The sequence below is a fragment of the Ranitomeya variabilis genome, chromosome 2 (genome assembly GCF_051348905.1).
Source record: "Ranitomeya variabilis isolate aRanVar5 chromosome 2, aRanVar5.hap1, whole genome shotgun sequence".
In the NCBI taxonomy this organism is placed as follows: Eukaryota; Metazoa; Chordata; class Amphibia; order Anura; family Dendrobatidae; genus Ranitomeya; species Ranitomeya variabilis.
Window position 1 is genome coordinate 851,642,008 of NC_135233.1, and position 16,574 is coordinate 851,658,581.

Consider the following 16,574-nt stretch of genomic DNA (forward strand, 5'->3'; position numbering starts at 1 on the left):
CCAAGAACTTCTGAAGACTCTTAACTGACGAGGGCTGAGTCCAATCAAGAATAGCTCGGACCCTGACTGGGTCCATCTCCACAGCAGAAGGGGAAAAAATGAACCCCAAAAAGGGAACCTTCTGTACACCAAAAAGACACTTTGAGCCCTTGACAAACAAAGAATTTTCACGCAAAATTTTAAAGACCATCCTGACCTGCTCCACATGCGAGTCCCAATTATCAGAAAAAACCAGAATATCATCCAGATAAATGATCAAAAATTTATCCAGATAGTTCCGGAAAATGTCATGCATAAAGGACTGAAAAACTGAAGGGGCATTAGAGAGCCCAAAAGGCATCACCAAGTACTCAAAATGACCTTCGGGCGTATTGAATGCGGTTTTCCATTCATCCCCTTGCTTAATGCGCACAAGGTTGTACGCACCACGAAGGTCTATCTTGGTAAACCACTTGGCACCCTTAATCCGGGCAAACAAGTCAGACAACAGCGGCAAAGGATACTGAAATTTGACAGTGATCTTATTTAAAAGCCGATAGTCAATACAAGGCCTCAAAGATCCGTCCTTTTTAGCCACAAAAAAGAATCCCGCACCAAGAGGGGAAGAAGACGGACGGATGTGTCCCTTCTCCAGAGACTCCTTGATATATGAACGCATAGCGGTATGTTCAGGTACCGACAGATTAAACAGTCTCCCCTTAGGAAACTTACTGCCTGGAATCAAATCTATTGCACAGTCACATTCCCTATGAGGAGGCAATGCACTGGACCTGGACTCGCTAAAGACATCCTGATAATCAGACAAATACTCCGGAACTTCCGAAGGCGTAGAAGAAGCAATAGACACAGGCAGGGAATCCTCATGAATACCAAGACAGCCCCAACTAGACACTGACATAGCCTTCCAGTCAAGGACTGGATTATGGGTCTGTAACCATGGCAGCCCCAAAACAACCAAATCATGCATTTTATGTAGAACGAGAAAACGTATCACCTCGCGGTGTTCAGGAGTCATGCACATGGTAACCTGTGTCCAATACTGCGGCTTATTTTCTGCCAATGGCGTAGCATCAATACCCCTAAGAGGGATAGGATTTTCTAATGGTTCAAGAATAAAACCACAGCGCTTAGCAAAAGAGAGATCCATAAGACTCAGGGCAGCACCTGAATCTACAAACACCATGACAGGATAAGATGACAATGAGCAAATCAAAGTTACAGACAGAATAAACTTAGGATGCAAATTACCAACGGTGACAGGACTAACAACCTTAGATATACGTTTAGAGCATGCTGAGATAACATGTGTAGAATCACCACAGTAGTAGCACAAGCCATTCCGGCGTCTATGAATTTTCCTCTCATTTCTAGTCAGGATTCTATCACATTGCATCAAATCAGGTGTCCGTTCAGACAACACCATGAGGGAATTTGCGGTTTTTCTATCACATTGCATCACATCAGGTGTCTGTTCAGACAACAACATGAGGGAATTTGCGGTTTTGCGCTCCCGCAACCGCCGGTCAATTTGAATAGCCAGGGACATGGTATCATTCAGACCTGTGGGAATGGGAAAACCCACCATAACATTCTTAATGGCCTCAGAAAGGCCATTTCTAAAATTAGCGGCCAGTGCACACTCGTTCCAATGTGTCAGCACGGACCATTTCCGAAATTTTTGGCAATACACCTCAGCCTCGTCCTGGCCCTGAGACATAGCCAGCAAGGCTTTCTCTGCCTGAATCTCAAGATTGGGTTCCTCATAAAGTAAACCGAGCGCCAGAAAAAACGCATCAATATCGGCCAATGCCGGATCTCCTGGCGCCAACGAAAAAGCCCAATCTTGAGGGTCACCCCGTAAGAATGAAATAACAATTTTTACTTGTTGAGCAGAGTCTCCAGACGAACAAGGTTTCAGGGACAAAAACAATTTACAATTATTCCTGAAATTCCTAAACTTAAATCGGTCTCCTGAAAACAGTTCAGGAATCGGAATCTTGGGTTCAGACCTAGGATTTCTGGTAACATAATCTTGTATACTCTGCACACGAGCGGCAAGCTGGTCCACACTTGTAATCAAGGTCTGGACATTCATGTCTGCAGCAAGCTTAAGCCACTCTGAAGTAAAGGGGAAAAGAAAAAAAAAAAAAAAAAAAAAATGAGAGAGGAAAAAAAAAACTCAAAATTTTCTTTCTTATAATCCCACTTCTGCAATGCATTAAACATTTAATACGGGCCTGGCATACTGTTATGACCCCAGTGGACAGGGTCTCAGAGGAATGTGTAAGTCTGCGAAATACAAAAATCCTGCTCATAGGGCTGTGGTAACTGGGTTGACCAAATAGCTACTCCTAACGCCAACACTAGAAGTAGCCGGGGATCATGCCTACGGTGATCGCTAGATGACTCGCGCCAGCCGGAGAATCTAACTACCCCTAGGAGAAGAAAACAAAGACCTCTCTTGCCTCCAGAGAAAGGGACCCCAAAGCAAGATACAAGCCCCCCACAAATAATAACGGTGAGGTAAGAGGAAATGACAAACACAGAAATGAACCAGGTTCAGCAAAGAGAGGCCAGCTTACTAATAGCAGAATAAAGCAAGATAACTTATCTGGTCAACAAAAACCCTATAAAAATCCACGCTGGAGATTCAAGAACCCCCGAACCGTCTAACGGTCCGGGGGGAGAACACCAGCCCCCTAGAGCTTCCAGCAAAGGTCAGGATACAGATTGGAACAAGCTGGACAAAAATACAAAACAAAACAAAAGCAAAAAGCAAGGAAGAAGACTTAGCTTGAAATACAGGAACCAGGATCAAAGGACAAGAGCACAACAGATTAGCTCTGATTTCAACGATGCCAGGCATTGAACTGAAGGTCCAAGGCGCTTATATAGCAACGCCCCAGAACTAACGGCCCAGGTGAGGATAAAGAAAAAGACAGACGCTCCAGAGTCAATTCACTAATGACCACTAGAGGGAGCAAAAAGCAAAATCACAACACTGAACCACATTGAAAACCTCTGGAATGAAATCAACAGGATGATGGATAGTGACAAGCCATCAAGCAAAGAAGAACTGCTTACATTTTTGTACCAGGAGTAACATAAGGTCACCCAAAAAGCAGTGTGAAAGACTGGTGGAAAGCATGCCAAGATGCATGAAAGCTGTGACTAAACATCATGGTTATTCCACAAAATATTGATTTCTGAATTCTTCCTGAGTTAAAACATTAGTATTGTTGTTTCTAAATGATTATGATTTTTTTTTTACATTATTTGAGGTCTGCAAGCAATGCATTTTTTTGTTATTTTGACCATTTCTCAGTTTCAGAAAATAAATACAAAATTTATTGCTTGGAACTTCGGAGACATGTTGTCAGTAGTTTATAGAATAAAAGAACAAATTACATTTTACTAAAAAATATACCTATAAAGAGAAAAATCAGACAAACTGAACATTTTGCAGTGGTCTCTTAATTTTTGCCAGAGCTGTACTAGGCATCACATTATCCACTGAATCTGAATTTCATTTCTGTTACCTCCCGTTGGCATATTTCTCAAATAACACATGACAAATACCACTGCAGCTATAATTTCATCTAGGACAGTTTGATGAAAATCACAATAGGCTTTTAATTTTAAAGTTAACTTCTCATCTGATTCATGCTGCCCCAACAGCGGGCAGAATGAAATCAGTGGCCGACTGCATTTATCTTTGAGCATTAATAACATATCAAAAGTTTATTTTAATAGAATTTTGAAGGCAATTGATGAAGTTGAGTGACTGGACATAATTTTATCTTATAATGCAATAACATTGCTGGAATAGTGCCTATCTGACTTTTCAGGTTCCAGTGTTCAGTGTTAATTCAGGAAAAAAATGTGTTTAAACAATTTGGGTCATCATCTTATTCAGCAGAAGCCAACCACTTTACAAACTCATAGTTTCCTGATAGCATGCACTTGAATGAAAATAGTTTGGACCGTCAAAATGGTCGATTGTCATGCTGCCAGCCTGAACTGTAAGCTCCCAATGCTCCTATATGAGTCAGCTTTGTATCTGCATCCTTGGACACATTGTGGAACTAAAGTTGGCTTACATTTAGAGCCAACAGCAAGCTCTTGCAATCTTGGTCACTAGAAAAGAGCTTTAAAGTATTATTTGGCCACCACTGGGAATTCTATTAAGAAGTACATTGTAAAGTTTCCTGTATTTACAAGAACAATCCAGTTATAGTTATCTAGGTAGAAATAGTGGAGAAAATATGTTTTGTAGCTCTTTCTTACTGAATGCTGTACAGAAAGTTTCAGAATACAATTCTGTTGTGTGTGTTCAGTTACAAAAGAGCAGGTTGCCTGAAGAATAACATGCAGTGGGGCCATGTGCTGGGATATAAGGATATTTCTATTGCATGTTCGTCTATCAAACATTACTGGATAATCCTACTATTGAGAGCTGCATGTTGATCTAGTTCTAATCCATTACTTACACTCCATTCCATAGTAGAATATCTCTTCTTCTGAGCTGTTGATGGGAAGCTTTGTGCCATTATTGAAAAAGAAATCATCACTCTGGTCATTATTCCAGGTACCTACAAAGAGTTATATTAGAATTATTGGCTAAACTTCTACAACCAGTCATTTTAGTAAAAACAGTAATAAAATAAGGTACTTCAAGCACCAACATATACACTTTATGCACAATTTTTAGGCTAGTATTTTAGCCATATCATCAATTATTTGCAAACTTTCCAACTTCAAGATGCATTAACTTTAATTCTTATTGGTGTGAAGCAGATCAGGCGATGTACATTTGTTGAATGAGGACAGGTTGGGCTTAAACATATCATCACACTTTATCAAGGTATGCAAAATTATTACCGTAGTTTGTTTTCCTCAGGCAAATTGGCCAAAATAGAGATTTAACTGGCTCTGGATAGTTAAAAATTGTTAGAATCCCAGTGATCACGAGACAGTTGTTTCATGACATATTATACTTCATGAAAATGCTAAAATTTGTTCGATATGACTTACATTTATTTGTGAAAATATTGGAAATTTGATGAAAATTTCACTATTTTCAAACTTTTAACTATTATACACTTAAAACAGTTATGTCACACAAAAAAAGTTATTAAATAATGTACCACGGGTCTATTTATATCTGCATATTTTTTTTTTAGATTTTTTTTGTTAGGAAGTTAAAAGGTTTAAAAGTTGATGAATTCAAGCAATTTCTAATTTTTCCAGCAAAATTTTAAAAAACATTTTTTTAGGGACCATATCACATTTGAAGTGATTTTGGGGGGCCTATATGACAGAAAACATCAAAAAGTGGCACCACTCTAAAAACTGCACCCCTCACAGTCTTTAAAACCCCATTTAAGAAGTTAAGCAACCCGTCAGGTGCTTCATAGAAATTAAAGCAATGTGGAAGGCAAAAATTTACATTTTCCTTTTTTTCACAAAACTTTTTCATTTTCACGAGGATAACAAGAGAAAATGGACTCCAAAATTTGTTGTCCATTTTCTTCTGAGTACGCAAATACCCCATAAGTAGGGAGAAAACTAATGTTTGAATGCATGGCAGGGTTTGGAAGTGAAGGAGCACTGTTTGATGCAAAAATGCCTGGAATTAAGAGCAGACTCCATGTCGCAGAGAACCTGATGTACCTGCAATCTGGAAACTGCCGATAAATGACCCCATTTGGGAACTAGACCCCTCAAGGAATTTATCCAGATTTGCTTTGAGCACATATATCCTCTAGGTTCTTCACAGAAGTTTATAATGTAGAGCTTTAAAACTAAAACAATCACATTTTTCCTACAATATTGTTCTTTTAGCCACAATTTTTTTATTTTCACAGGGGTAACAGAAAAAAATGGACCCAAAAATTTGCCATGCAATTACTCTTGTGTATAACAATACCCCATATGTGAGGGAAAACTACTGTTTGGTCGCATGGCAGGGCTCGAAAGAGAAGGAGCACGATTTGAGTTTTTGAATGCAAAAATGGCTGGAATTGAGAGCAGACGCCATGTGGGGTTTGAAGAGTCCTTGATGATAGTGAAAATCCTCCACAAGTGATGATATCTTGGAAACTGCACCCCTCAATGAATTTATCTAGATGTGTTTTGATCAGCTTGAACCGCCAGATGCTTCAGAGAGGTTTATAACAAAGATCCGTGAAAATAAAAAAAATCCCATTTGATTCACACAAATGTACTTTTAGCCCCAATTGTTATACTTTCAGAAGGATAACAGGAGAAAATGGACCCCAAATTTTGTTGTGCAATTTCTCCTGAGTATGCCTATACCCCATATGTGTGAGCACAGCAGGGCTCAGAAGAGAGTGATGTTTTGGAATGCAGACTTTGATGGAATGGTCTTCAGACATTATGTTGCATTTGGTGAGCCCCTGATGTGCCTAAATAGTGGAAACCCTTCACAAATGACCCAATATTGAAAATGGTATATTGTTTTCCTGATTTGTGAATTTTATAATGTGGTGGCATATGTAAGTTGTGTAGCATGCATCAGCTTGGCATATGTGAGTTTTGTAATTTAAATCACGTTGGCATATGTGAGTTGTGTAGAGCACATCAGGTTGGCATACACAAGTTGTGTAGACTGCATCAGGTTGGCATATGTGAGTTGTGTAGAGTACATCATGTTGGCATATGTAAGTTTTGTAGAGTGCATCAGGTTGTATGTAAGGGACATCAGGTTGGTTTACATAAGTTTTAAAATATACATCATGTTGGTATACATGAGTTGTCTAATGTACATCGGGCTGGCATATGTGAGTTGTGTACAGCGCATTAGTTTGGCATATGTGAGTTGTGTAAAATGCATTAGGTTGGCATTTGCAAGTTGTGTAAGTAAAAAATGAATTTAGTAGTCCATGGATGATTGGTACAGTCTGAAGCATTTTTTTATACACAGGCTAGGTTTGGTGGGACAGGTGTTGCATTGATAAGTGGTGTTCTTTCTTATCCCTCTTCTATAACATACTCAGCAGCTTTTTTTTTGTGGTGTGAGCAACTTCACCTGGGAAATGTTGCCCTCATACGATAGGGGCGTCTTCGGTTTCGGAAGTACTAGGGCCCACTCCTTCCTGACTTCTAAATATTATGGCCTTGATTACTACCTCCTGGAATTGAAGGCATATGCTGGTCTGGCCTACACATCATGATAGCATGAAAGTTATAATTGCCATCTGAATGACATAGTGGGGACCTGTGTATAGGAGTAGAGGAACCTCATACATTGGTGGAGGTACTGTCATCACCATGTATGGTGGTCAAGAACAGGACATTTCTCTTTCCTTGTATTTGAGCACCAGCATATTATTGTTATATTGGGCTCTGCTCTTACCCTTTTTGTGCAGCTGCCGATTTACCATCCTAAGGAGTCTTCTCTGATGTTTGCAGAAAGTACCGTATGCTGCGGTAGCTCTCGCACAGAGGAATTGGAATAGATATATGTTGGTACAAAAGGTATCTACACAGAGGTGATAATCTTGATCCAGTAGTGGGAGCACCAAATACTTGATCCAGTGCACCATTCGGGGGGGGTGAATCCAGGTGTCCTTCCCTTCATTAACCCTAAATCTGTGTGTGTACCCTGAGGTACTCTGACACAGCTTGTAGAGTTTAATTCTATTCCTTGTCCTCTTACTAGGCAGGTATTGTCTGAAGTTGAGCCTCCCCTTGGAAAGCATTAGGGACGCATCCATGCAGATGTTCCCTTGGGGAATATATACCTCAGCAGACCTGTTGCTGAAGTGATCAATTACTGGCCAAACTTTGAAAAGCCGTTCAAAGTTGGGGTAATCTTATGGAGGACAATGTGCATTATTGTTGTAATATGTTGTTTATGGGTCATAGCCATGGGGAACACTGGGTGCCAGAGGCGTGTCTAGAGAGGGCAGGTGGGGCTTCTGTCCGCAGCACAGTCGGCAAGGGGCACAGTTGGGCTGCCTAATGTGGTGGTCCGAGGTGTCTCCCAAGGCAGCTGCATTTTGCAGCCACTCGGATTGGGAGTCAACTGTCCTCTGAGCCAGCTGTCAAGGTGATAGCCGGCTCACAAAAGGTGCAGCATGCCAGCTGCCAGTGCTCAATTGTACTCGTTTCTTTCAGATGGTAGAACTATTGAAGCACAGACCGCTGTGTCAGGATGACATTTGCAGTGCTACTGACGTCACTCGGCATGCAGAGGCGCGAAGAAGATTTGTGGAGCTGAAGACACTGAAGATTTAGTGTATTTTAGGGAGATTTAGTGTGGGGGTATTTAGTGTGTGGGGGAAATTTAGTGTGGGGGAGATTTAGTCTGCGGAAATTTAGCGTGGGGGAGATTTTGTGTGGGGAAGGGGTATTTAGTTTCTGGGGGAGCTTTGGTGTGCGCAGATTTGGTGTGTATGAGGGACATTTATCCTATGGGGGTGATTTAGTGTAACAGGGGGTGGGGAAGATTTTGGGACATATGTTTGGTGATCAAAGAAGGCACAGATGCAGACACAATATGGGGAGTGAAAGGAATTTGGACACAGGATGAGGAGCAAGGGAGAGATTGGGGGCATGTATGAGGAAACAGTATGGGGGATGGGTGCAGAAAGAGTTTGCTGAGTGGTGAGATGGTGCAGACACAGTTTGATGAATGGGGGTGGGTACAGGCACAGTGTGATGAGCAAGAAGGGAATGTATGAGAGGAGATGGTGAAGATACAGTATAGTGAGTGAGGGGATTGATTCGAACACAGAATGGGGAGGATGGATGTGAAGACAGGGGAGGGAAGGGGAGGAATGTAAATGCACACAGTAGGGTGAGTGGAGGATGGGTGCATATGCAGTATGAGTAGCAAGGGGAAAACTGTATGCAAACACAGTATTGGGAGCAAGGATGAGGGGATGTGTGCAAACAGAATGGGGAGTCAGGGAGATGTGTGAGGAGGCAGTATGGAGAGTGAAAGGGTAAATATTAGAGGAGACAGGATGGTTAGCAGGGGGATGTGAAAGGAGACAGTATGAAGAGGGAGGGGAAACGTGTCAGGAGACTATTGAGAGGAAGAGTTTGGGGATACAGTATGGGGAGAAAGGTGTAAGTGGGCACAGAATTGGGCAGCACGGTGGCGCAGTGGATAGCACAGCAGCCTTGCAGCGCTGGAGGCCTGGGTTCAAGTCCCACTAAGGACAACATCTGCAAAGAGTTTGCATGTTCTCTCCGTGGGTTTCCTCCGGGTACTCCGGTTTCCTCCCACATTCCAAAGACATACTGATAGGGAATTTAGATTGTGAGCCCCAATGGGGACAGTGATGAAAATGTGTGTGCAACCTGTAAAGCGCTGCGGAATATGTTAGCGCTACATAAAAATAAAGATTATTATTATTATTAGAATTAGAGATGAGCGAATATGTTTGGAAAACAATCGCCAAACATAAATTCTGCACGAATGTGGCACATTTGGATTCGTGATTGATAACGCAATCATTTTTGTTAAAATCAGAAAAAGTCGGTACAATTTGGTAACAGTGCAGGAAAATTATCGCACTGCCACTAAATTATTTTAACCCCTTTCCGACATCAGACGTAATGGTACGCCAATGTTGGACTCCCTCCCTCCCTTTGATGTGGCGTTGAGCCCACATATTTCCTGGCACATATCAGCTGTTTTGAATAGCTGACATGTGCCTGCAATAGCCGAGGGTGGATTCGCGAACCACTAATGGCTATTAACCAGTTAAATGCCACACGCTGACGGCATTTAACAAGCGCTTCTGGCAATTGCGCCAGAAATACACACTCGACACTCATAGCAAGTGGGTAAATCTGCTTTATAGAGGCGATCTGATCATTGCCTCTATGTAGCAGAGCCGATAGGGTTGTGGCAGCTTCTAGTCTCCCATGGAGACTATTGAAGCATGCCAAAAGTAAAAAGAAAAGTTTTTAAAAATATTAAAAAACCAATATAAAAGTTCAAATCACCCCCCTTTTGCCCCATTCAAAATAAAACAATAAAAATAAAATCAAACATACACATATTTGGTATCGTTGCATTCAGAATCGCCCAATCTATCAATTAAAAAAAAGGATTAACCTGATCACTAAACGGCGAAGCGAGAAAAAAGTCAGAACGACAGAATTACATTTTTTTGGTCGCCGTGACATTGCATTAAAATCAAAAGATCGTATCTCCACCAAAATTATATCATTAAAAACATCGGCACACAAAAATAAGCCCTCACGCAAACCGAGATCACGAAAAATAAAGACGCCACGGGTATCAGAAAATTGAGCTTTTTTTTAACAAAGTTTGAAATTTTTTTTTCACCACTTTAGATAAAAAAGATTCTAGACATGTTTGATGTCTACAAACTCAAATGACCTGTAGAATCATAGCTCAGTTAAAGCATTTAAAGAACATAATAAAAAGCCAAACAAAAAACAAGTTTACACCGCACTTGGAATTTTTACCTAATTTCCTAGTACACAATATGGTAAGACCAATGGTGTTGTTCAAAAGTACAACTCGTCCTGCAAAAAACAAGCCCTCACACGGCCATATTGATGGAAAAATAAAAAAAGTTATGGCTCTTGGAAAAGGGGAGCAAAAAACGAAAACGCAAAACTGATAAAAGCTCCGGGGGTTAAAGGGTTAAAGTAGATGATAGATAGATAGATAGATAGATAGATAGATAGATAGATAGAGATAGATAGATAGATAGATAGATAGATAGATAGATAGAAGAAAAGCAGCAATTCAGCAGACGCAAACTGTAAAATCACTGCAGGAGCCGACAGGATAGAAGAGATGAATTACATACAGTAAATACAAATAGAATAAGTATAAATATAGATGACTGTGACACACACATTTATATATGTATATATATTACATAGATAGAATAAAAGCTGGCAATTCAGCAGCCATGCAGTGTAAAATCACAGCAGGAGCCGACAAGATAGAAGAGATGGATTACATACAGTAAATATACATAGGATAGACAGATATACAGATGTCAGTGACATATACAATTAGTACAATGTGTGCAACTTACTGCACATTTATTTAATAAAAGATAAATTTTCCAAAACAAAAAGTGTGGACTCCTGCATAATTTTCGTAATCAGCAGAGGGAAAGCCGATGGCTGGGGGCCGATGTTTGTAGCCTAGGAAGGGGTTAATACCCATGGAGATTCCCAGGCTATTAATATCAGCTCACAACTGTATACTTAGCCTTAACTGGCTATTAAAATGGGGGACCCTAAAAAAATTTGCGTAGGGTCCCCCTATAATTAATAACCAGCAAAGGCTATGCAGACAGCTGCAGACTGAAATGAATTGACTAGGAAGGGGCCATGGATACTGGCTCCCCCAGGCTAAAAAGAACAGCTGTCATCTGCCCCAGAAAAGGCACATCTTTAAGATGCGCCAATTCTGGCATTTAGCCTCGCTCTTCCCACTTGCACTGTAGTGGTGGCAAGTTGGATAATTGCTGGGGAGATTGATGTCACATTTGTATTGTCAGGTGACATCAAGCACCAAAGTTAGTAATGGAGAGGCATCAATAAGACGCCCCAATTACTAAACCCATAAACCCATAGCCATATTGTATGAAAACACAGACACCCAGAATAAAGTCCTTCGCTAGTGTGACTCCAGCCTTAGGGTATGTGCGCAAGTTGAGTATTTGCAGAAATTTTTGCGAGGTTTTTGCATCTCTTGGCAGCAAAAATGCTGTAGCAAAAACACACTTTTTGCCGTTTTTTTGGCTCTTTTTTGCAGCGGTTTTGTACTCATTTTTGTACAGCAATGAAGGCTTTGTTTAACCTAAAAAAGATATAAAAAAAAAATTGGTGTTGTAATTTTTTTGCTCCACACCTTCTTTTTCATTCTGATTAGTGTAATGGGGTTAGGGCTTGCTGTCAGCAGCTGTAGTTGACACTAAGCCCTAAGTTTAGTAATGAAAAGTTGTCAACCAGACACCCTCATTACTAAACCGATAAGTAAACACACACACGCACACATGCATGCTCACGCACGCACACACTGTAACCAGCCTATGTAGGAACGTTAACAGAATGACGCTACATAGGCTGTAACCAAACAGGAACTGTTAATTTAAAAAAAAACATTGCGTGGGCACCCACGTAGTTTTCATGACCAGCAGAGGGAAAGCCAACAGCTGAGGGCTGATGTTAATATTCTGGAAGGAGCTAATAGCCATAAAAGTTCTCGGGCTATTAATATCAGCTCATAGCTGTTTGGTTAGCATTTACTGGCTAGTTTACAGAGGGACCCCAGAAATTTTTTTACATAGGGTCCCCCTATACAATTTAAATAGCAGACTAAGCAGACAGCTGCAGTATAATATAAATAGACTAGGAAGGGGCCATGGATATTGGTCCCCTCCCAGACTAAAAACATCAGCTCTCAGCTGCCCCAGAAAAGGTGCATCTGTAAGGCTGTTTGGTATCCTAGTTAAAGATAAACTTACCTGGAGCAGCCAGTGCCAGGCAATGGCTGCCAAGGCAAACAGGATCATGGGGTGCATTATAAGAGGTCTGGATACACATGATGAAAGCATTATACTGCCTCTGTACAAATCCCTGGTTAGACTGCATATAGAGTACTGTGTACAGTTTTGGGCACCGGTGCTCAGGAAGAACATAATGGAACTAGAGCAAGTACAAAGGAGGGCAACAAAATTAACAAAGGGAATGTGGGAACTACAATACCCAGTGAGATTAGCAACATTAGGATTATTTATTCTAGAAAAAAGATGATTGAGGGGTGATCTAATAACCATGTATAAGTATATAAGGGGACAATACAAAAATCTCTCCGAGGATCTGTTTATACCAAGGAAGGTGACGGGCACAAGGGGGCATTCTCTGTATCTGGAGGAGAGAAGGTTTTTCCTCCAACATAGAAGAGGATTCTTTACTGTTAGGGCACTGAGAATCTGGAATTCTTTGCTGGAGGAAGTGGTGATGGCGAACTCAGTCAAGGGGTTCAAGAGAGGCCTGGATGTCTTCCTGGAGCATAACAATAATGTATTCTACAGTTATTCTTTAGAAGGACGTAGATCTGGGGATTTATTCTGACTGAAGATAGGCTGAACTGGATGGACGAATGTCTTTTTTCGGCCTTGCTAACTATGTTACTATGTTACTATGTTACTGAGGCAAATCTGGCACTTAGCCTCGCCTTTACCACTTGCCCTGTAGCGGTGGCAGGTAGGGTAATGGTTGGGGAGGTTGATGTCACCTTTGTATTGTCAGGTGACATCAAGCCTACAGGTCAGTAATGGAGAGGAGACTATAAGATGCCCCCATTACTAACCCCGTGTAGTGATATTATTAAAAAAAAAGCAAAGACACCCAGAATAAAGTGTATAGCACTGAGCTTCCGTAAGAGAGTTCACCGGAGTTCATCAGCTCCGGTGATCTCCCTTATGGCACAACTGCTGCCTGAGAAAGCTCACCAGAGTCCATCATGAACTCGTTTGACATCTCTCACAGCAGCTCAGTGATACACTGCGGGAGCGAGTACCTCCTGTCTGTGTATCACCAGCGGCTGGGTAGAGCAGTCACATCTCCCGATGTGACTGTTCTACATGTGAGATCGCCATGGGACACATGGAATTACGTAGACTATAGCGGACAGGTGAATATATGGTGGTTTATTAATAAAGCTGTCAGCTTTATCTTGGCAGGTAATCAAAAATAGAGGAGTCTCCATCCAATTTTTTTAAATTATTTAAAGGGATCCTGTCAGCCACATTGTGCTGAGTAACCTAAAGACTGTGTCAGGTTGGAGCCATTATACTGATTAAAATGTTACCTTGGTTGATGAAATCCATCCGGTGGCTGTTGTTTAATCTTTATTTGCAGTTTTGAGTTAATTAGTTAGTTTCTGCTAATAGTGTGGGCCATACACCAGGCCTCATTTGAGAATCTTAATAATTTGTGCTAATAGTGTGGGCCAAATACCTGGCCACATTTCAGAATATAAATTGTTTGTGCTTCTATTGTGGGCCAGAGACCAGGTCACATTTCAGAATATAAATTGTTTGTGCTAATAGTGTGGGGCAGTCAATAGTCCACATTTCAGAATCTAAATAGTTTGTGCTAATTGTGTGGTATAAATATCCAGGTTTATTAACTACTGCAATGAATGGCAACATTGTAGTTGTTCGAAAATATTATCAATCATCAAAAATACAAATTATCTAATAATTGTGCACACAGTATAAATATATAGAGGCAAAATAATTGATATAGGAAAAATGTAATGGCTGGACTAGAACCAAGTAAAAAGTACAGCTGGGCTTCTGCAAAAACAATTTGTTATGATATTTTTGCTAATACGTATGTACAGAGGAAGAACAATAACAAAACTTAGAGAAAATAATGATTTAAAATGAATTACCATTAATGATGAGCGAGTGTGCTCGTTACTCGAGTTTTCAGAGCATGCTCGGGTGTTCTTTGAGTATTTTGGGCATGTTCGCAGATTATGTTTGAGTCCCTGCAGCTGCTTAATTTGCGGCTGTTAGACAACCTGAATGCATGCAGGGATTGCCTGTTTGTTAGGGAATCCCAACATTTATTCAAGCTGTCTAGCAGATGCAAATCATGCAGCTGCAGTGACTCAAACATAATCTACGAGCACGCCCAAGATACTCAGAAAACACCCGAGCGTGCTCGGACATCTCAAGGAATAAGCACACTCGCTCATCAGTATTAACCATATATAGAACTAAATGATTGGCACTTACCCAGCAATCCTTTGGTATTGCTCAAGAAGCTACTGGGAAGACTGGATACGGCAGTCAGCATATTAGATTGGACCGACACTTGTACAGACAGAGAACCTTCAAAGGTTGCAGTGATAGTTGAGTTATTGCTTTTGAGGAAGACGGCTGAATTGGTGTCATTTATATCGACCTCCATGTCTGGAAATTAAGATAAATTACAATATTAATCATAAGTCTCCTGTTTAATAAACATTAATTTTATTTATTATACTTTTTTTTGTTAAAGAAATAACATTTTATCATGTATAAAAGAGACACTTAGAAAAATGTTCATAGAAATATTTTTGGGTTTAGTGGAAATTAATATTTAAAAAAAAACATTCCATTTGTAAATTTAGTTACTAAGATAAAATATATAAATTTTAATATAAATTGTAACAAACTCTAAAATTGTCAAATAAATGTAACAATCTAAAATATGTAAATACATTTTACAGGAAACACAATTTATTGCTACAAATACTTTTCTTTTGTACCTTACCATTTATATGTTCTTGTTAAACTTAAAAGGGGTTATTAATCTCTGCTGTGCTTTAGGCTAAGTTCACACGTTGCAGAATTGCCGCGGATATTTCCGCGGCAATTCTGCGCCTCCTGCCGCGGGTATATCGCATGCAGAATTAGCATGCATATACCCACAGAAAACTAGCGTTTTGCAAGCGTAATTAGCTTGCAGAATGCTAGAGTTTTCCAAGCGATCTGTAGCATCGCTTGGAAAACTGATTGACAGGTTGGTCACACTTGTCAAACATAGTGTTTGACAAGTGTGACCAACTTTTTACTATAGATGCTGCCTATGCCGCATCTATAGTAAAAGGTAGAATGTTTAAAAATAATTAAAAAAAATAAAAAACATGGTTATACTCACCTGCAGACCTCAGCGGCGTCCGTTCCTATAGCTGTTGTGCGGTGAAGGGCCTGAGATGACATCACGGCTTGTGATTGGTCGCGTGAGCGGTCACATGCGGTCTCGCGACCAATCACCAGACAGCGACGTCATCGCAGGTCCTTCACCGCACAGCAGCTATAGGAACCGAAGCGGCAGCGTGCAGCGGAGAGGCCGGAAAACTGCAGGGGACATCGAAGGTGAGTATATCGCTATTTTTTATTTTAATTCTTTTTTTTTTACCACTTATATGGTGCCCAGTCCGTGGAGGAGAGTCTCCTCTCCTCCACCCTGGGTACCAACCGCACATGATCTGCTTACTTCCCGCATGGTGGGTATAGCCCCGTGCGGGAAGTAAGCAGATCAGTGCACTCCTATGGGTGCAGAATCGCCGCGATTCTGCAATTTTAATGAACATGCTGCGTTTTTTTCTGGAATGCGATTCCGCTCAGGAAAAAAATGCAGCATGTGCACAAAAAATGCGGAATGCATTCTATTACATAGGATGCTTAATGTTAGCGTTTTTTTCGCGGTTTTATAGCGTTTTTATAGCAAAAAAACGCGAAAAACACAGCCTCACTCATAAATAGTGAGACCTAAACACTTCCATGTTATCTTTGTATGTGGCTGCCTCACTTGGTAGCTCAGGGGCCCCATTCAGTCACACAGATAAAGTCTCACCTATGACATTTATGGCCTCTTGTCTGTCTAAGATAGGAAAACTTCAAAGGGGTTTTCCAACTTCTAGACAAATTTCTGCTTTCACTCTGCAGACTTTCAAAATTATCACTGTACAATGATCACACTGTCATGATTCCCACTTATTCCCAGCGTCAGCGGGTGGGCACATGATCACAGATATGGGA

At 40.7% G+C, this 16,574-nt stretch overlaps 1 protein-coding gene across 1 annotated transcript in view; it reads right to left on the bottom strand.

Annotated features, from left to right (window-relative positions):
• LOC143803974 (mucin-4-like) overlaps nucleotides 1–16,574 on the bottom strand; it is a 284,408-nt gene that overhangs the window by 214,304 nt on the left and 53,530 nt on the right. The window contains exons 11-12 of the mRNA XM_077281725.1: nucleotides 14,784–14,960; nucleotides 4,491–4,592 (exon numbers count right to left, since the gene is read on the bottom strand). Coding sequence (XP_077137840.1) covers nucleotides 4,491–4,592; nucleotides 14,784–14,960 — 279 coding nt within the window. The remainder of the gene's footprint in view (nucleotides 1–4,490; nucleotides 4,593–14,783; nucleotides 14,961–16,574) is intronic.